Below are 20,630 nucleotides of genomic sequence, written 5' to 3' on the forward strand. Positions count from 1 at the left end.
TCTCTCATTGGCCAGGAATTACAAGGGTGGGGCAAAGCAACGTGAGGATGAATAATTGAAAAAAAAAGTGGTTTCAAGAGGTTGCATTCATCCATGGTTCAGTCCGATTGGAAACGTATGGAGACCACCTCGTAGGATGGGTCCAAGAGCAGATCCTGGTCCCATACCAGGGTCCACTTGGGTGTATTCAAAAATTCTCCAAAAATTTGTTTTGGAGAAAATAAACTCTGGTTCACTTTAAGTGAACCAAATGTGTCCAGTCTAAATAAACCCTTACACTCTCTGATAATAATTACCCACATTAATCTGCTGCACTGAAATCATAAACAGCTCAAAGATTAAGATTCAAAGAGTGTTTTTTCTTTAACTCCATAAGAGTGTAAGGCTGTAGTCTGATGTGGAGGCTGAAGAAACTCTATCCTGGTTTTATCTTTCAAATGTTAAAAAACAAAGAGACAGACCCATTGATGATTAAGTTTTAACTTCTACTTTGTTTAAATATTCCCTAAATAGTGAGGAGGGTTAGCTTAGTCTGTTTAGTTTAGTTTAGCAATCAACTACTTTATTTTATGTTTACTGGTGTGAAGCCCGTTGAGAAAACTGTGATGTAATATTGGGCTAAAAGATAAAGTTGAACACAGGAAACCAGTGACAAATATCTTTAAAATTTAGGAAAACATCATTTAGAACAAGAATTAATGACTCCTTTTCCAGATTAATATTTTACAAAACAAAACAATTAAGCATTTTATTACATGCAACAATCACGCAACAGAGAAATGCTCAAATGTACAAAAAAAAATGAAATATACTAAACCACTAAACCCGTGATATGACTAACTAAAAGCATAACTTATTTGTCTGTAATAAACTCATGAGAATGAGTGAATCTGATTTATTTTCCTTTCAGCAAGCCATAAGAATGTTGTTTGGAGTGTAGATGCACAGAGCAGAATGGCAGTATGTCCCTGTCTTTCTGCTGCTACCATTAGGGGGCGCCACAGTGAATCATCCACCTCTCCTCTCGATCCTCCTCACTCACCTTCATATCCTCCTCCTCTACATCCTAGAACCTCCTCTTTGGATAGCTCCAACATCAGCATCCTTTTACTAAATGACAAAGTAGCAATGAAACCCCTCTTTCCCAGTGGGTAGAGGGGTGGAGGGGTGATGATTAGGGCTTGTTTGGTTGACCAAAGACTGCATCTACATTCTGTCTAGAAACCAGAGGATCTTTTTGAGTCCTTCTCAGTGAAACTTCAAGGTGAGTATTTCATCATCCAGGTGAAGTTAAAGTGTTTGGAAGCAGGAGCGTCTTTCTCTAATAAGAATTCCAGCTTCTGCCTCATTGTTTTAGTGGCACAGGATGCCAAAACTCCACAGTTTGGAGACACAAAACTTCCTTTTTTTAAATTTATATCCATGTATTAATGGACTACACTAAAGAGGCAGACGAGGGTTTGACAAAGTCAGATTTGGGGAGTGGAGGAAGTTGCAATGGAGAAGGAGGTCTGTGTTTAGACCTGGGTCTGGATTTGCAGTTGAAGAGGGACAGCACTAATCCACAGCCATAAATGAAAAATAACTAACTAAATAACTAACTCAACAATATACATTTATATAATAGAAGTATTTGATAATGTCAAAATGTTTGGTAAATCATTCTTGATTGTCCTAGACTTCAGAAAAGGCACTGCAGGAGGCGACATGAACATCTCTAGTGATCCATCTGAGCCGTCAGCCAACCGTGGACCGTATTCTGCAGTACAGGAACATGGAGACCACCATGGCACATATCTGCGGGGGAGAAAACCTTCTGATAAAGCAGGCCTCTGTCACATTTGTATTGCAAAGTTGGTGTCATACCTCCAGAGCTGCTATTCCCAAAGCCACCCCGACTATAACTACACTGTTGTCATCAATCAGCTTCTTGAACTTTGAGAAGCAACCAATCACTCCCTAAAAAAAGAAAAAAGAGAGATCAACTCTAAAGTGATGAACAATTGGTTTTGGAGGATTGAATATTTGAGACATTTACCTTTGTTTCAGCCATGGTTTGGTTGCACGGTGGTTGAGGCGATGAGCAGCACTGCGGCGGGTAGCCTTTGGTCTTGTTGTAATAATCGGAGTTATTAAAGTCCGAGTAATTGTTGAACCCACAACATTGCAGCTGGGAAGAGACGGATTGTTAGAAAAAGGCTGTGAAGCAGGATGGCCCATCATCGCCTGTAATGTACCGTGGTCATGGTGGAGTTCCATAGTCCTGTCAGGTCAGGGTTTTTCCCATACTCCATCTGGATGCTGGCGACCGCATTCACGCTGGCCTTTTGTAACAGGTTATCCACCTGAGTGGCGAGTGTGCATGTGAGACCCCTCCCCTTTATGCTGCTTTCAACTTTACTGTCCGTAACTCACCAGTGGTCTGAAGGCCAGAATCACGATGGCTCCAGCAACCTCTGCGATGAAGACCAGCAGGATGATGATGAAAAACTGAGGAAGAGAGCTGATTGTTACTGGAGTTGCTGGGAGTTCTCATTACAAAACAAGTTACATAATCATTTTTGCTGTACCCAAGTAGGGGAAAGGCAGTAGTCCCCAACCCCCAGGCCGTGGACCGGTACCGGTCAGTAGGGGCCACTTGGCACTGGGCCACAGATAGAAAAAAAATGCATATACTAACTTTGATTATTTCCATTTAGTTTATTTTGTTACACTAAAAGAAGTTTGATTTTGGAAAACTTCGGGATTCTGATCACCACATCTGCCTGTCTTGACGTGTCACATGACTTTAACCCTTGTGCTATCCTATGGGGTCCAGATGACCCCATCCTTACATTGAGGTGTTATCCCTACCATGACAAAGGTGGATAAAGGTGGAGAGGATTTCATGGAATCCATGGATACCAGTGAAGATCACAAATCATTGAAGATAAAAGGTTTAGCGCACTGTCTAGTGGGTCTAGATGACCCCACTCTCAATGTTAAAGTGCCTAGGATAGCACAAGGGTTACGCAGCTGCTCGAACCATTGAGTTAGTGGCCCAAAAGCTAAAAGGCTAATAAAAACCAAACAAATGTGTTTGGTACAACACTATTTATTGTTGTACCACTTATTCTCTAATGTTTCACATATGCAGATAATAAAGATGCAGACACGATGGATTCATGTATGTGATCATATTTAGAAAATACCAGTTTTCGACTGTTGTGTCATTTTATTTTGCTTTATTTATCCATCATTTAATGTCGGATGCAGCTTAAGTGCGGTTGTTAGCATCCACTTTGACGTCTTCATCTTCATCACAAAGTTTACGTTTAAACCAGCCTCAAACATAAAGATTCAAGAAAATAAAGTAGTTCATGTATGGAAACTTGTGAAAAGGACATTTATGAATCTTCCAACAGCAAGAGGGAATCAGTCCGACATCAGTTAAGAAACTTAAGAACAGAAAATGTTCCTAATAAATACACAGCTAATCAGGATTTATGTAAAAAAACAAAATAGGATCAATCTTTTTGCCCTGAAAGATGATCTGAGACTGGGTTCAGTTCTCGTTGCCATTGAGACGTGACCAATGTTTTACTCATTAGATGATCAGTAACTTGTGAATAACTACAGACTAACTGCCCATAACGTCATTGTTCAAAGCAGTGATGCAGGGGTCGGTCTGGAAGTCACATTCAGGTCTTTTATCCCTCCATTGTGACTTTGACAAAAAAATGCAACAATTTAAATAAATAATGGGGTTTGTAATAGTTTTGGTTAAATGGTTTTCGGCTGATAAGTTTAGTCATTTAGGGGTATGTCCGAACTTCTTCACTATAGTGCACTATATTGGGCGTTTGCCATTTTGTAGTGGTGTTCCAAAATTCCAAACTCTGTGAAAAACCAGTATGCATCGATGCTCACAAGATTAACAAATATACCACAATGCATTGCATTTGAACATTTTTTTCTGGACTCATTAAAATTCATTGTTAAAATGTTTGTATTTATTTGTTTTTTTATTTTGTGAAATCAATGTCGTCATATTTGTTGTAGTGAGCATGGTGTCCAAATTACCTTTAAAATCCAGGACACCAGATAGTCCTGCACTAGATAGTTTTGTAGTAGTTAAGGAGGGGGGTGGGAATTCGGACACACAGTAGCCTATGTCTAGACTTAACATAGCAGATAACTGAGCAAAACTATAGTAAAAGGTTTAATCTACTGTTGGAAGGGTTTATTATCAGAATAATATGTTATTGCAGTATATATGTAGTTTTTTATATAGATTCTACAACAGTGTTATCATGTTTAAATATTAAATAGAAGGAGAAAAAGGATGATGGTGTATCAAAGTTATAATTACAGAAAATACCACATCTGACTTTTTGGCAATTTTAATTTAACAAAATCTGATGCAGCAGCAACATCTTATTTGACACAGGGTATGTTTTATTTTGAAAAGAACTTGTGTATGCTGCTGCTGTAGTATTAATAAAAAAATACAGTTATGATTCAAATGTAGAAAATGTTTACAAGCTGTATTTTATAAAGATTACTGGCCCCAAAAACATTTCAAAAGTGTATTTTTATAAACATTGCGTTTGGCTCTAGCTTGGTTTTCGTCAATGAGAAACTGGCCAAAAAGACTTTTTGTCATGGTTTGAGTTTGTTTTGTCTTGGTTTTTGCTTTTGTTCTTGTTCTGTCTTGTTTGGTTCTGTTTCCTGTTTTATTTTGAAAGGGTTCCTGTCTTGTCATGTCTTGAGTTTTACTTCCTTGGTCCCCATCTGCCCTGATCGTGTTCACCTGTGTCTTGTCTGCCCTGCCTGTATTTAAGTCTTGTCTCTGCCTTCCTCTTGTGCTGGTCCATTAGCTTCTGGTCATGGTGTTACGTCTTCTTGTCTTAGTGTCCTTGTTCCATGTTCTTCGCCACGCCACAGTAAGTTTTGTTTTGTTTTGTAATCCTGCTCGGCAGCGCCTTTTGTTTGTTTATTAAACCCTCTAGTCCCGAAACCGTTTTGCCTCCCGTCTCTGCGTCTGGGTCCTACCGGTTCTCGAGCCCCCCTAACCGTGACACTTTTAGTGTTAAAATTTGAAGCCCACTGTGTTAGATATGACAAAAATGCCATAAACTACCTTTTTTCTGCTTATTGTAAGTCACTACAAACTTTTCTATCAACTTGATTACTGAGCCAAACTTCCTGTTAAGCTTTATGGAAATCAATGAAAACCTATTATTATGCACACAATCAATGTTTGTAAATGTGTGTTTTAAAATGCACTCTTCCCATTTGGTCGATCGGACAGTTAAAGGTGAGTTAAAGGTGAGAAGGTTGTGAGAAAAACACATTTTGAACAATTGGGGGGAGGGTAGAGTTAGGGATGGTGGTTGGGTAGAGGTGAGTGTCGTCGGCGTAGAAGTGGAACAAAATCTTATACATGGAGGATAAGAGAAAAAAAGAATCTGAGATGGTGTCAAAAGCTGCAAGACAAGTTTGGACAAAAGACCCAACTCTACTGTTTCATCTCAGTTTCCCCTTTTTACTAATGGCCTATATTCTTCATTCGTATGAACTAAACTGACAAAAGCTGAGAGTTAATCCTTTATCTGCTTAAAGCACACATTGATTCACATATTAGCCCTCATCAAAAATCCATTTGTGCAAAAGAAATAATTTAACGGTAATGCAAAATAAAGTCATGTAATGCATTGCAAACTAATATTGTAAGATAAAGAATTACTTTTAAATAATATCTAGTAATCTCTCATGTATTAGTCTGGAAATGACTTGTAGGCACAAGTTAATTTAATATAGTGTTTGTCATGGATCTCCAAATTGAAGACCTTTTTTTAAAAATACGGATCTGGAAATGAACATTTATGCTTGTATTTATTCTCTTTATGAGCTGTCATTTTCATGTATGATTTTATGTACATATTTGTACACAAGTATCCATCTGTCCTTGTAGTGCAAAATTCTGCACCATCCATGTAGATGGTTTGAAAGTTTTAGTTTGAAGTTTTACAGGATTTTATGGGAACAATCATCAGAATTTCTGAATTTTCATATTTGTCTGGATGCACTCCCTGGTCCTCTGGTAGAAAACTTTTTTTGTTTCCCGAAATCCAATTCTTAACTCAGTAGGACCTCCCCTTTAGCTTGTACTTTTGGTAATATGCTGGACCTTTCATCACTTTATAATGAGTTTTTGGGTTCTTATCAACACCAACAGAAATCGTGACAAGTGTTGCTGCTTCAATGGACACCAGTTTGATTTTCTTGAAGAGACATAACATTTTTTTCCTTATCATGTTCCAGCAACATCAAAGGAGGAGATTGTTTTGAATTGATCTTGACTCAATAATTCCATCCATCCATCCACCCATCTATCCATTGATCGATCCATCTTCTAAACCTGCCAGTTTTTGTGAGTTCTACATCTTAATCACATAAATTCTTCTTCTAAAAATCCCTCTATTTTCTTTTTTTGTAGGAAATTAAAAAATAAAAGCTGAAACTTCATTAGATTAGATGTCATTCAAAAGTTATTATTCTTTATCAAAAAAAAAAACCTGTCCTCTCAGTGACGTGCAATCCTGCATCCTAAATCAGTTTTGGATATGAAGAAACTATTGAACAAGAAAACTTGACTTTTGGTGGAGTTGATAGCGCTTAAGAAAAAAGCCTTCCAACACAATCTCTGATCCATAACTACAACGTTAAAGTGTATGCACTAGGGAAGTTAATAAAACAAAAGCTTTTGACATTAACAAAAATGTTGTAAAGGCCCAGGCAGCAGCTTACCAGCAGCAACATGCACTTGTTCTCCTTTGAGGCTCCACAGCAGCCTAGGAAGCCAATGAGGACCAGCAGTGCACCTATAGCGATCAGCAAGTAACCCACGTTGAGGACCTGATTAAACTCTGATGGAGCATCTGGAAGTTTCCCAAGGAAGCCGAGGATGGAGCTGCTGTCCACTTTCACCCAGATGCCCACTCCAAGTATGGCGGCACCTGCAAGCTGCAGGAAGAAGAAATTAAAATAAGAGGAGAAACCTCCAAACATCAGCAACACATTTGTATGTTGGTGTGAGACCAGAAAAAGAGCTGCTTCTGTAAAGTTCAGAGTGGAAAAAAGTGAATAGATCAGTCTTTGACCTGCTAAACAAATTGACTCTATTTATAGACTCTTAGCGATGAAAAGAGGATCTGTGCCGTTAAACCGGTATTTCTGTTAAATTACAGTTGTGTACACAAAGAGCACCTGGCTAAAAGCAATTTAATCTCTACATCCAAAGGGGACATTACACCTATCCTTGAAGTCCTACTCCAATCAGTTTTTGATCTATTTTAAGGGCGCTATCCTAGTGGTCTTTAATGAATTAGAACATTTTTAGTCCAAAAAAAAACATGTTGTTTTCTAGGACATAGTTTCTGCAGAGCAGCAAGGGTTCGTTAAAAATTCATCCCTGAGTTGTGGGAAATACCGTTCCTGGGGCCTGTTTCAGAAAGGAGGTTCAACCAACTCTGAGGTTAAACTTGAACTCTGAGTTGGTCAATCGAGAGATTAACAACTCTGAGTTTTCTGTTTCAGAGAAGCTGATCGGAGTTAGGTCAATCAACTCTGAGTGGACTGATTCGGAGGTAAGCGTGCGCACCGTGACTAAAAGAAGCCATTATCAATGGAGCGCAGATATTACGAGTCACCATGGCAACCGTGGAAAAAAAGAGGTCTGCGTATTTTTCGCCAGCTGGACTTGACGTGCTGCTGCAGAGTTACAGTGACTATGAGCACATATTCCAGAAGAAAAGCAACACCGCTGCATCTGCAAAACAGAGACAGTTAGCGTGGAAAACATAGCTGCTCAAGTTAATGCCTAAGTTTGCATTTAAATCATTGTTATAAATTATTGGCTGTAATAACTTTTTAAATAGCGTAAGGTGTGAAATAAAAATGGCAATATTTAGGTGTACTTTTGAAGTGTTATTCCTGGTGTAATTGCATGAAATGCTGCATAGTGTACAGAACCAATCTGGGGGAAAAATGCATTTAACGTCGGTAATGTTTAGAGGACTTTATTGTTAACCTTCCCCTCTTGCAAACGTTGGTCAGTTTAATATTAATACATGCAATTGTGTTTTTAAAAGTGAACTTTTGTCTACCCTTGTATTGATCAAGTGGTATAGGTTTATATGGGATTAAGAAAGTAAGCAGTACTAGCAAATTGTGTTTCCTAAAAGTAATTGTTACATTAATCTAATTCAGTGTCCCTGATTTCCTTTTCATGTAGATGCAATCCTGCAGGAATTAAAAGAACATGGCAGCAGCTAAAAATGAAGTATAAAAACATAATTCAATCAGGTCAAATTTGAGCATGTCATGGATGTAGGCTTGTTTGACAATATTTGACATATGAAACATCTACATAGCAATACATATCTAATGTTGTTTTCATTGTATACATGTAATTGACTGCAACGAAAAGCGGTAACGCTCAAACAAAAACATATGGGGAAATGACAAAAAATCGAGTCTAGGTCTCAAAATCCTCGCACGACGTAAATGTAATTCTCTACGAATTAATGCAGCCTCCTCGTCTATTGGTTCCTCCAAAAAAGGACAAGCCATTCTTGTCACTTGTCTCTGTGTGACGGACATGTGGGCAATGAAGGTTAAAGCAAAAGATACTGCTTCGTCTTTAAAAAGGGGAAGGGACCGGCAGAAACCTTGAGTTTAGAGAATAAAACCTGCTCCCGACCAGGTTAGGTTCACAGCGTAAGTAACCATGGACACTGACTCAGAGTATAAGTTACCACTCTTTCAGAAACGGGTTTGACTTACTCTGCTTTCTCTGGTTTAACAAACCTCCCATTCTGAAACGGAAAACCCAGGGTTTCCCTGATTTCAGGGTTAACGCGCTCAGAGTTTACACTTAACCGCCCCTGGTACCTATAACCTACAACTGAGAGGTGGCTGTTTACTCTCTCCCTCTAGCCTGCAGCCCCTCACACCCCCAACCTAACATTAGCGGTGCAACAAAAACGGTAAGCGACATTGGAGCTGTTCAGCCGTTCAGTTTTGATCCATATTCCAGCTCAGACGAGGAAAACAAAGACGTACATGGATCTATCGTGGATGAACCGGATTGGAGCATTTCTGCATCACAAGTACGGTCTTTTTCCAACATTTGTTCATCTGCTCCTGATTCACAGCGATTTGAAAAACAAAATACGCAGAAATGTCATTTTAAGCTTCATTTTCTTTATCAATGACCTCTGTGTTCAGAAAAGAATCCCATAGGAACCCTTTAAAAACACCAAAATTATATTCTCAATCAATCATTCCTCACTATCTGTAATTTGTCCACTTTATATTGTCAGAATCTACTCATTTACACTTTGATTTATGGTGTTCTTGTCGTATAAGCCCGGGAGCGTTCCACCTCTTTAGTTGTTCTTTTGATTTTTCTTCTGGATTTTAAAGCCCTTTAAGTTTCCTTTTCCTTTAAATTTTTTGAACCAATCTGCTTTCAACACGTTCATTTATGTTAACATATTATATTTTGTTCATTTTCCAGATTTTGTTTATAATTGGCTGTTACGAGATTTCAAAAAATAAAAAAATGTTATCAATATGTCTAAAAAGATATGTCTGAGTTTAAAATTCAAGAACTGCAGCAAACTTCCATAAAATCAATTTCCTTTTTTTGATAAATGATTAGCATTATTTTTATAACTACATCCTTTATTTATAGAGGATATTCCTTTGAGACTCTGAATCTTCTTTACAAACCTGTTTTACTAAAATAACATCAGCGTTAATAAAGCCTAAAACATAACCATCACCCTATTAACTGTTGTTTTTTAGCTTCTTGGTATAATTATTTTTATTTAGGCACTTTTTTGCAAATGCTTTTCCTTTTTTGGCATTATTTGAATTTAAAAAAGAAACATTAATGGGTGTAGCATTGTTTTTCCCCTAGTAACCTTCATCTCAGCCAGTCCCACCATCACAATTTCAAGATTTTTTTTTTTTCTTTTTAAATTCAAAACTGATGGAAAATCCATTCCAATAGTATTTTTTCCATTCAAATGGATCCCGCTGGGATGTGACAAGCTCATTTCATGCTGAGTCTCCAGGGGAAAAAAATATGAAACCCGCTGATTTGCATATTTTTGCACATGATTCGTGACACAGCTCTCAGGAACACAGGAAGCTGGGGGAGCACTTACGAAGATGATGCCGTTAAAGATGAACATCATAATCTTGAGAAAACCAAAACACCCCATCTCTGTAGAGGTCTGTCTCACCTGTAGTGGAGGGGGGATAAAAACAGGTTGAAACATCTCAGTTTGAACATAAATTCGTCACGCTGAGGTGGATCGACTATAACATTGTGAATTGCAAATGAGCTGTTTGCTGTGCCGTTTCCTTGGTAGTAGAGGAAGGGAACTACCGTCTCAGTTCTTCACATTTGATCCAGGTAATAATTCATCAACGGGGAAAAGCCCTTTCTCGAGACAAAGCAAAGAAGGAAGCTGCCCTCTTCTGCTTCCCATAAACCATGTCAAATCATGTCTTCTAACATTATCTTATGTTTCAGAGTCTATTCAGCTCTTCTTCTTTTATACATGGTCCGTGTGGAACACTAACCCTTTGTGTGGTCGGACAAAACAAAAACAGTGACAAAGCATAAGTGGGCGGTGAACATTGCCATCATATCGCTGCTCCACATCTACCAGACTCACCTGGATCAGGAAGTGCGTGTTGGTTTCATCAAGCCCCAGTACGGTCTTACAGTCAGCTCATCTAGTTAATCATACAACTGGGATGCTGTCAGTTGCCTTGACTCCCCCAAAACTCCCACTATCATTTCACAGAAGACAGCTTTTCCTGCTTCAGCACTTGAACTGTGAAGTCTACAAGTCAGCTCGGTGATGTGTTAACAATACTCACATGCAAAACTGTTAAAAAAAGAAAAAAAAAAGAGAAAGGCAAAAGAAAGTGGAGCTGGGCTCTAACAAACAAGCTTTCCACCCATAACACAGAGGAGCAGATCTCAAAGGGCTTCATTCAGGGAAATAATGCCAGGTGGCTCTCAGCAGACAAAGGATCACTGTCATTTGGATTTTCATATCTCTCACAAGAAACCAACATTTTAATCAGCTTAAAAACCAAAGCAAAGTCAAGGTTTTTAGCCCTTTTACCTTACCTGAAACAAAGCTGTGAGACTTCTGCGTTGGTCACAGGTGAAAAAAAAGGTTGAAAATATATTAAAGAAACACAAAATTCTGTGGCAGATAAACCAAAATATTATCCAGAGGCTGCTCCGTTCTGGTGTCTGTAGGACAAGCGCTCAGAGACCTTTTCAGCAAACTGCACTTATTTAAAGCCTGCCGGCTGGTTCAAGCGAACAGGGAGGGAAGATGAGTTGTGGGTGTGACCACAGCTGACTTCACCATGGAGCTGGAGGCCAGCGAGTGGGAGTGAAAAGGAGGGGGCGGATCCCTGGTTACACCTGCACAGAATACCTGCGTCCGGCTTGAAAAGCCCTCCCCCCAAAAGCAGGACGTAGAATTTTCCATTTTGACAGGATGCAGTCCTCCTCTGTGATTTCAGAGGCAGCTTCTCTGCAGCAGCTTGGGAAATTAACTCATGTAGTCAAAATATATGCAAAAACAGAAAATATCCTCAGCAGCTATGAAAAAATAAAAATAAAAAATAGAGCTCTGTGAGAAAGATGCTGACTCAATGAAGTTACCACTAACACACGCAGAGACACGTTTCCGGGGTTCTGGAGAGCCTCGCTCAGGCGTGGGCTGACTCATCATCCATTCAAATGAACACAAGTGCGGCCACTCTTTCACCACTGAAACCAGGTTACAACAGATAGTTTTAAGTTATCGTAAGTGGCTTTTTAAAACTACACAACAATCAAGATCGCAAGTGAAAACTCCCCTCCAGTGACAAAAGTTTGCATAATGAGTTTTTACCTCCCCAATTGTAAACACAAGTGATGAACGAGCCTTTATTTGGCTGTGAGGTCATTTTTCACGTCGGTGACCAGGCAGAAAGATAAATAGTTATGGAAAGTTGTGGCTTATTCTAAGCAGAAGAATGAGGTGAGCCAATATGAGACCTTCAAGTGTGGAAAAAAAGCACGAATCAGATGGATTTCACGTTTAGCTTGGGTTAAAAGTGTTCAGAGTAATAAAAAAGACAACGTCTGTAAGAGACATCTACCCTTTTTCTCCCCAATGTTTTAGAAAATAGCATTAAAAACTTTGACAGACTGACTATATTTCTATAAAAAACATGACATGGTGAGAATATTAAGCACATTGATTTCTAAAAATCCTCATAAAGCAGTGAATACGCTTAAGTGGAATGCTACTAGACAAAATACAAGCTAATGCAAGTTTATCATTGACTTTAATTATTACTATTTACAGACTTTTAATGAACGCTTATGGAAAACAGAAAAAAGAACAGTCAGGATATAAAATCTCAGCGTTCATAATTAAAACTTCTATAAAAATTCACAAAAAATTTTGTAATAAAATGTTAACGTGTTGGAGTGACTGACCACATTTCTTTTTAAATCCTCCTGAGCTCAACTACAAAGAATTCAACTTCCTTGAAGGGGAGTTTTAGCAATTTTACAGTCAAGCTTTACTAATCAGAACAGAACTAACCTTAGCTTCATCATAAGTCACCCAAAAGCCTTATTTTAGAACAGCCTCCACACACACCCACATGAGGAACATCGGTTCTCTTACTAATGCAAATCTTTTTCTTTTTTTTTAACTAGCAGATTTTGTTTCGTGTCTAGTAAAAGCAGCTGAAGACTTAATACTTTTCGATAATTGTCTCAGTACTTCACATTTATTACATTTCGTTCAAACTCTAGCGTCATCTGTGAAGCGCAGAAAACCGACAAATCTTGCATTAAATGTTTAATCTATTTATGTAATTCATTTCGGGACATTTTTACCTGACAACGCTTGAAAAGCAGAGTGGAATGTCTAATCACTCACCTTGTGAAAATCCCAATTCTGTTTGTTGTGTTGCTTAGAAGGACACACAACCTATTTGTCAAGATGCCCAAGACGTGTGTTTTAGGGTGTGAAAGTTGGCGATACTTCAGAGCAGGGACTCATTTCTGGTTTCAAATTGCATTTATACCAGCCAGCAGTGGATGCGGTTTATTTTTCGTAACTGCTGGCGGTAAAGATTTTGGTTGTTTGGGCTGCTTCACTGAGGACATACAGGTACACAGTAAAAACAGGAGTGTTGATGCAACACTTAAAGACTTTGTTTTAACTCTGAGCCAGATAACATATGGTCCTTCTCTACACAGTGATAAAGTGACACTGAGCATAGTGTTGAATTTGTCAGAGTTAACACAACTCTATTCTGTGTTATGAGTTGACACTATCTATACATTTTTATTTCTAAAAAGTAGGGGTGATGGAAAAAATCGTTTTTGTGATATATCGCTATAGTTCATTTGGCGATACTCAAATGCTGTCAAGTTGATATTTATTCAATTATTTTTGAGGGTCCTTCTGTGTCTGACTTTTGTTTTCCACTTAAACCTCCGAACGCTAGTTGGCAGCAGAGAAAACGGAGCCTCTTTGAGCAGCTCTACACCACAAAATAACTATAAAGTCTCAGTGAAGCAGCTTTTTTCGTTGTTATGAGACATGCACTACTTGGTTTTTACTTAGGATGTTTTCCGAACCTAAACTCTGTGCCATTTTGCTGCCAGTATCAGATATAAACGCGGACTGTGTTGCTAGCGGCTCAGATAAGAACGAGTGAAGCACTGCAGCTGCACAGCGGCTAAAACACAGGGAAAAAAGGCTGTCGGCAAAGCGGGCCAAAGTTCTGCAGAACATCCCAGCAATAGATTCTAGTTCAGAGACCAGATGGGTCAGAGTGATGAGTACAACGCTCTGACAAAAGCCCAACGCCATGGCGATGAGCGGTGAAATCCGTGTTTACTTACGCGTTTGAGAAAAATGAAGCTGTAGTTACAGTGCAGACTGTGATGTAAACAAAGCTTCTTCGCCACATTAAAGTGTCTCCTTCATCCTGTTATGCTGCCTCATCATCACTGTATTGTTCCTGGAAAGAATTGGTGTGTTCTTTTTTTTGTACTTTATTTAGTTGAATCAACTCCCCCCAACTACAAACATGAATCGGAAATACGAGAAAATAAAAAGGGTGGAGGCGTTTCTGCACTGTTTAGAGATAATATTGCAACCCGCAGACTATCATTTGGTGTGTTTTCATCATTTGAGTATGTGTCCTTTAAGATTGAGCTAAAACAAACTCCTCCCTTACTCTGCATAGTTATGTACAAACCTCCTCAGCACAGCCAAAGTTTTATTGATGATTTCACTGAAATGCTCTCAGTTGTGTGCACAGACTTTGATGGTCTAGTCATTACAGGTGATTTTAATGTTCATGTTGATAATGTCAATGACAGAAATGCAAAAGAGCTCAATGCTGTCCTTGAAACCTTTGGTCTAATTCAGCATGTGAGTTGCCCCACCCACAGCAGAGGGCACACTCTGGACCTGCTCATCACAAGGGGGGTTATTATTTACAATGTCAGTGTGGTTGATGTCGCCCTCTCTGATCATTTCTGTGTATTCTTTGACCTGTCTGTTGCTCCCAAACCACCGCCTGGCCCTGCAGTTGTCCAAAGGAGACAAATAAATGAGAGCACTAGGGCACAGTTTGTAGAAATGATAAACCCTGAAAACGTCTCTGGTGCCAATGTTGATGAAATGCTGAATTCTGTTACTTCTAGCATCTTGAATGTTCTGGATGCCATTGCCCCTATGAAAGTTAAATTGAGAAAACATAGACAGAAAGCTCCCTGGAGGAATGATGATCTAGTCAGGGCACAGAAACAACAGTGCCGCAGAGCCGAGCGAAAGTGGCGCAAGTCAAAACTCCAGGTTCATTATGAAATGTATAAGGGGGAGTTGTACGCTTACAACCAGATCTTATGCAGAACAAGGGAAAGGTACTTCTCTGAAATAATTGGAAGTTGCAGCAGCAACTCTCGTATCCTGTTCACAACATTTAACAGATTAACTAACCCTCCAACCCAGCTACCAATAGAACTGGTTTGTACACCCAAATGTAATGAGTTTGCTGTATTTTTCAATGACAAGGTTCAGGGCATTAAAAAAGCCATCAACTCCACAACACATATAACTATCCAACGGCCACCTACTCACTCTAAGCTGACTCACTTTGTACCTGTCACTGACCAAATTGTCCAAGAGACCATCACCCGTCTGAGCTCGTCTACATGCTGCCTTGATGTGTTACCCACTAGATTTCTAAAGTCTGTCTTGAACAGTGTGTTGCCATCAATTACTCAAATAGTTAACATGTCTCTTCAATCTGGAATATTTCCAGAGGCCTTAAAAACTGCAGTCATTAAACCCCTCCTGAAAAAGAGCGGTCTTGATCCCACTGTACTGAATAATTACAGACCTATCTCTAATCTGCCATTTTTAGGAAAAGTCCTTGAAAAAGTTGTCTACCAACAGCTCACTGACTTTCTCTTATTAAACAATTCGTTTGATGTTTTCCAGTCAGGTTTTAGACCCCATCATAGCACAGAAACTGCTCTTATCAAGGTAACCAATGACATCCGCCTGAACACTGATGATGGAAAAGTCTCTGTCTTGATCCTACTAGACCTGAGCGCTGCCTTTGATACTGTTGATCATGGGATCCTTTTGCACAGACTCCAAGACTGGGTTGGCATCTCTGGATCTGCCCTAAGTTGGCTCAAGTCTTATCTGGAAGACAGGAAATATTTTGTTGAAATTGGGAGTTGTGTCTCAGACTACATGGGCTTGAATTGTGGTGTGCCCCAGGGATCGATCCTGGGACCCCTTCTGTTCAACCTCTACATGCTGCCACTAGGGCAGTTAATACGCAGTAATAACATTTCTTATCACAACTATGCAGATGATACTCAGATCTATGTGTCACTGACAACAGGTGAATATGGGCCAGTGGATTCACTCAACCACTGCCTCCAACAGATCAGCGCGTGGATGCAGGACAACTTTCTCCAGCTAAACTCAGACAAGACCGAAGTTATTGTTTTTGGCCCACAGAAACAAAGAGAAATTGTCAGCAGCTACCTTCATTCTCTGTCTCTTAAACCCTCAAATCAAGTCAGAAATCTAGGGGTAATCATGGACTCTGACCTGAACTTTAACAGCCATATCAAGTCAGTAACATCAGCGACATTTTACCACCTGAAAAACATTGCCAAAATCAAAAACATAATCTCAAAGCGAGACCTGGAGATACTTATTCATGCATTTGTCTCCGGTAGGTTAGACTACTGTAACGGCCTGCTCACCGGCCTCTCCAAACGAGCTGTAAAACAGCTTCAGTACATCCAGAATGCTGCTGCTCGAGTCCTGACCAGAACCAGGAAGTATGATCACATTAGTCCTGTGCTCAGGTCTCTGCACTGGCTCCCTGTACCTGAAAGAATAGACTTCAAAGCAGCTCTGCTTGTGTACAAGTCTCTCCATGGCCGAGCACCAAAGTGCATCTCTGACATGTTAGTGCCATATGAACCATCTCGTACTCTGAGGACCTCAGGGGCCGGCCTCCTGTTGATTCCCAGAGTCAGAACTAAACAAGGGGAATCAGCGTTTCAATATTCTGCAGCTAAAATCTGGAACAGCCTCCCTGAAGGCGTAAGACAGGCCTCTTCTGTGTTCATGTTCAAATCTAGACTTAAAACATTTCTGTTTAGCCGTGTATATGACTGAAAGGTCCTATCTGCACTTTTCTTTCCTTCCTTTCTTTTTAAATCTTTTTTTTCTTCTTCTTTTCTTTTAAAGTAAATTTTATGTTGATTATTTCTATGATGTATTGTGATTTTAATGCATTTTTCTGTTTTGTGAAGCACCTTGAATTACTTTGTGTACGAATTGTGCTATACAAATAAACTTGCCTTGCCTTGCCTTGCCTTATTTTTGAAGCACCGTTTAGGATCCCGAACTGTTTAAAAATACTGGAGAAGCTACAGTAATGTTGAAAATAAACAAAACTTTATTTCCTCAATCCAACTTTTAGAACCTTATCAGTTAAGGCACATTCATTCTATAATTTTCTATGGATGAAATCAGACAATGTTGGCTGTTCCCTTTAAGAACAAATACATTTTAACTTACCAAAATAAAAGCACTATGAATTTGCTTGGGTAAAAGCAACTTATATATGAGATACAGTTGTAGTGCTTAACATTGTGATCATTAAATAAAGGTAATTTTACAATTTTATTAAAATGAAAGACATATTAATACTCAGGTAGAATTTTTTCTAGGTCCTATTTTCATTTTTTTTTTTAAATGTTCCAGTACAATACCAGGATACTTATTGTAAAGCCAGAATCTTGCCAATACAAACCGTTACTAAAAAGTTTTGAATGATCCCCACAGAGTTATTTTTACTCTGCGCATTTTAACTCTGAGCATTAACACCTACATTTGGAAAATGGCTGTGAGGCCTTACACTTGCTGTTATTGTAATGACTCTAAAAGAGTCAAATCGGTTTGACTACGAAGATATGACGCTGGGAAATGTGCTAATTTCAGTCTTGGAGTCATAACTCTCAGTGCTCAAGGATTTCATTCCTGACTCATCAGGAGTGGAGATTCATCCTCAGAAGCTTCAAGTCTTTAAAAAAATGCACAAGAATCAAAGAAGTTGCACACCAACAAATTTCCCCTAAAAAATGATTCCATGACTTCCTTCAAGCCTTCAAAACCACTGTGTGCCTTAAATCGGAAGACCTGTAACAACTTGGGATGGGTAGAGGATGAAGCGGTCCAGCAGGATGTAATGTGGAGCTTTGAACCTAAACAAGTTGAAACAAACTGTTCTTCATACCTTTATCATGGAATTCTTGCAACTTATAGTTAAAACAAACATTTTATAACCAGAAGTTGTCATTAAACAGCCTGTGGGGACTTACCTGCAACAGTTGATGTTCCTCACCTGATCCTGGAGACAAAAAAGAACAAACAAGTCTTTTTCACAAGTCCCAAATGTCAAGCTTCAAGTCCTGGTGAGACTTGACTGTCCAAGTCTGGAGTCCAAGTCCCGGTCTTTAAATGAAGACCAGCCATATCAGTATGGTTCTCCCCACACCTCCTCCAGAAAGGCGACATCACAGCGTGAAAAGCAACCCACACTCCACCCCCTAGTCTAAAACAGCTTCTTTCCTGCAGTCATGTAGCTGCTGAAGTGGAGATGTTCTGCAGAAACAGGAACTGTGGCGGTTTCTTCAGTGTCACACTAATGCAGAACCTCAAGAAGATATAGAGTAAAAACGTAAGTGTTAATGCAACACTTTTGCATTAATGCAACACACTTTATCTTAACTCTGAGCCAGTGAACATATGGTCCTTATCTACACAGGGTGATGGTGACACTAAAGACATAGTGTGGAATTTTCAGAGTTAACATAACTCTTTTGGGTTTTAATAGTTGACACTGTCAGTACAACTTTATCACTAAAAAGTGTTAAATAACCCCCAAAGTGTCATTTTTACCCATTCCAACTCCGAGCATCAACCCTGGTGCTGTCTTATGGGGTCCAGATGACCCCACCCATACATTGCTGTGTTATCCCTACCACGACAAAGGTGGATAAAGGTGGAGAGGATTTTATGGAGTCCATGGACACCAGTGAAGATCACAAATCATTAAAGAAAAAAGGTTCAACACACTGTCTAGTGGGTCTAGATGACCCAACCCCAATGTTAAAGTGCCTAGGATAGCACAAGGGATAAACAAATAAATAGCCCAAATAAAGTTGCTGCGCAGCATCTTTCTGTTTACGAATTCTCCCCATTTAGTGTCTCTGTGCCTCAAGAAGATGGAAACCTCTGGCTAAACATAGCCAGCACAGATACAGTAAAGTCTCTGGACGGCCATCATCCAAAACTGCTTGTTTAAGAAGGACTTGATAGGGAAAAAAAAGACTTTGCAGTGTAAGATTGCATTATATCAATCCAAAAAATGAACGTTGATGGTGTGTAGTATTTTTAGGATTTGAAAATGTTCTCTTTTTCATTTCATTGCTTGAAGTTAATCCGTCAGCCCTGCTCTCTTCCACAGCTTTTGCTATCCACCAGCCATGTCAGCCTAGCTAGACATCACTTTTGTAAACATGTCATTCTCAAAGGATACGATTCTCGTATTCTTCTGGTTCAAAGGGTTATTGAAAGGACACTAGTTGATTTTTAACCCTCTCTTTCCTGTTCTTGTTTCTGTTTGCAGTAAAACAAGGTTTTTCCCCATTTTCCCTACTTTGCATTCACACACATCATGCTTTCAATGATTGACAGTACTTCTAATTAGTCTTTCAAAATATGCACGGTAGAACAAAATGGGAAAAGAAACTTGCTTCGGGCATATGGTTCTGTATGAATACTGCGCAAGAAAACACAATGTTTTAACTTTTAATGTAATCTGAAATTGTTGAGGGCAAATGAATACCATTGGTTTCCACAGATAGGTCCTTCTCCAGCTGACAAAGAATATCTATTCAGTTTCATAGAACCTCAACCTTTTGGATGCTATTGTTTATTCCTGAGTTTTTTGTCTTCCTTGATAACTTGTGAGATAAAATTCCCTTTTTTGTGTTCAGATTTTGACATATACAGCATCAGCAAGTGTCATAAAAATATTACACATTAAAAAAATGCAGAGGCAGTGGGCTGGTGTAGGTTTGGTCATAGTCCCCCAGCTCAGCCCAGTGAATCAGAAGGTGGCGCCCCTGCCTTTTCTGGTGCAATAGTTCCTCAAAATTCTCTGTGCCTTTCCTCTCATCATTGAGGGGATTCCTCATAAATAAGGAGAGATTTTTAGCATTTTAGAAATATACTCAGATTGGCTAAAACGAAAGTATTTTTTTAGTATCTGTTGCTGCTTTGGCCTCACCACCATGTTCTCTGAGAATGGTAGATTTTAGTCCTGAAAATGTAAATATCCAAGAACTTTGGGTTGCCAAAGGTTGTACTTCCTTTCATCTGGTTCCTAGCAATGCACTTTTCTGTACTGAGAAGTCTGAGGTCTTTCCAGGTATCTGTTGTAGCCACTCCTCCAGCTTGGGGGTTACTGCCCCGAGTGCTCCAATTACCATAGGCACCACTGTCACCTTCACTTTCCAGGCTTTCTCCAGTTCTTCTCTGAGTCCCTGGTATTTCTCCAGTTTCTCATCTTCATTTTTCCTGATGTTCCAATCGCTTGGCACTGCCACATCCTTCACAACGGCTTTCCTCTGTTCTTTATCCACCACTACAATGTCTGGTTGGTTCGCCATTACCATCCTATCAGTCTGGATCTGGAAGTCCCACAGGATCTTTGCCCTCTCATTCTCTACCACCTTCGGAGGTGTTTCTCATTTTGACCTTGGGGTTTCCAGTTCATATTCTGCACACATGTTCCTGTATATTATTCCAGCCACTTGATTGTGGCGCTCCATGTATGCTTTTCCTGCCAGCATCTTGCACCCTGCAGTTATGTGCTGGATTGTTTCAGGCGCCTCTTTGCACAGCCTACAACTTGGGTCTTGT

General features: G+C 39.4%; 1 protein-coding gene across 4 annotated transcripts; it reads right to left on the bottom strand.

Moving 5' to 3' along the window:
- Nucleotides 1–644: 644 nt before the first annotated feature.
- Nucleotides 645–18,182, bottom strand: tspan34b (tetraspanin 34b). 4 transcript variants are annotated; one of them, XM_023957760.2, is made up of 8 exons: nucleotides 18,023–18,182; nucleotides 10,221–10,298; nucleotides 6,793–7,008; nucleotides 2,416–2,490; nucleotides 2,238–2,345; nucleotides 2,039–2,170; nucleotides 1,867–1,959; nucleotides 645–1,797 (listed from the first exon to the last, which is right to left on the bottom strand). In XM_023957760.2, exons 2-8 carry the CDS (start codon nucleotides 10,275–10,277, stop codon nucleotides 1,738–1,740), a joined length of 741 nt encoding a protein of 246 aa, XP_023813528.1. In that variant the 5' UTR covers nucleotides 10,278–10,298; nucleotides 18,023–18,182; the 3' UTR covers nucleotides 645–1,737. The 4 variants fall into 4 exon arrangements, with proteins under 4 accessions (XP_023813528.1, XP_004072040.1, XP_023813529.1 ...); XM_004071992.5 differs by lacking the exon at nucleotides 18,023–18,182 and adding an exon at nucleotides 11,201–11,439; XM_023957761.2 differs by lacking the exon at nucleotides 18,023–18,182 and adding an exon at nucleotides 10,737–10,853.
- Nucleotides 18,183–20,630: the final 2,448 nt, after the last annotated feature.

The sequence above is a fragment of the Oryzias latipes genome, chromosome 8 (genome assembly GCF_053564925.1).
Source record: "Oryzias latipes strain Hd-rR chromosome 8, Olatipes_Hd-rR_3.1".
In the NCBI taxonomy this organism is placed as follows: domain Eukaryota; kingdom Metazoa; phylum Chordata; class Actinopteri; order Beloniformes; family Adrianichthyidae; genus Oryzias; species Oryzias latipes.

What these genes read in the sequence shown, in the direction of transcription:
- tspan34b (XM_078950821.1), bottom strand. Translation starts at nt 10,334, where the DNA reads ATGTTTCAACCTGTTTTTATCCCCCCTCCACTACAGGTGAGACAGACC. An exon ending in ACAAGTGCATGTTGCTGCTG is followed by an intron (nt 2,491 to 6,792) that starts GTAAGCTGCTGC and finishes TCTCTTCCTCAG; the next exon opens with TTTTTCATCATCATCCTGCT. An exon ending in TGGGAATAGCAGCTCTGGAG is followed by an intron (nt 1,798 to 1,866) that starts GTATGACACCAA and finishes TCTCCCCCGCAG; the next exon opens with ATATGTGCCATGGTGGTCTC.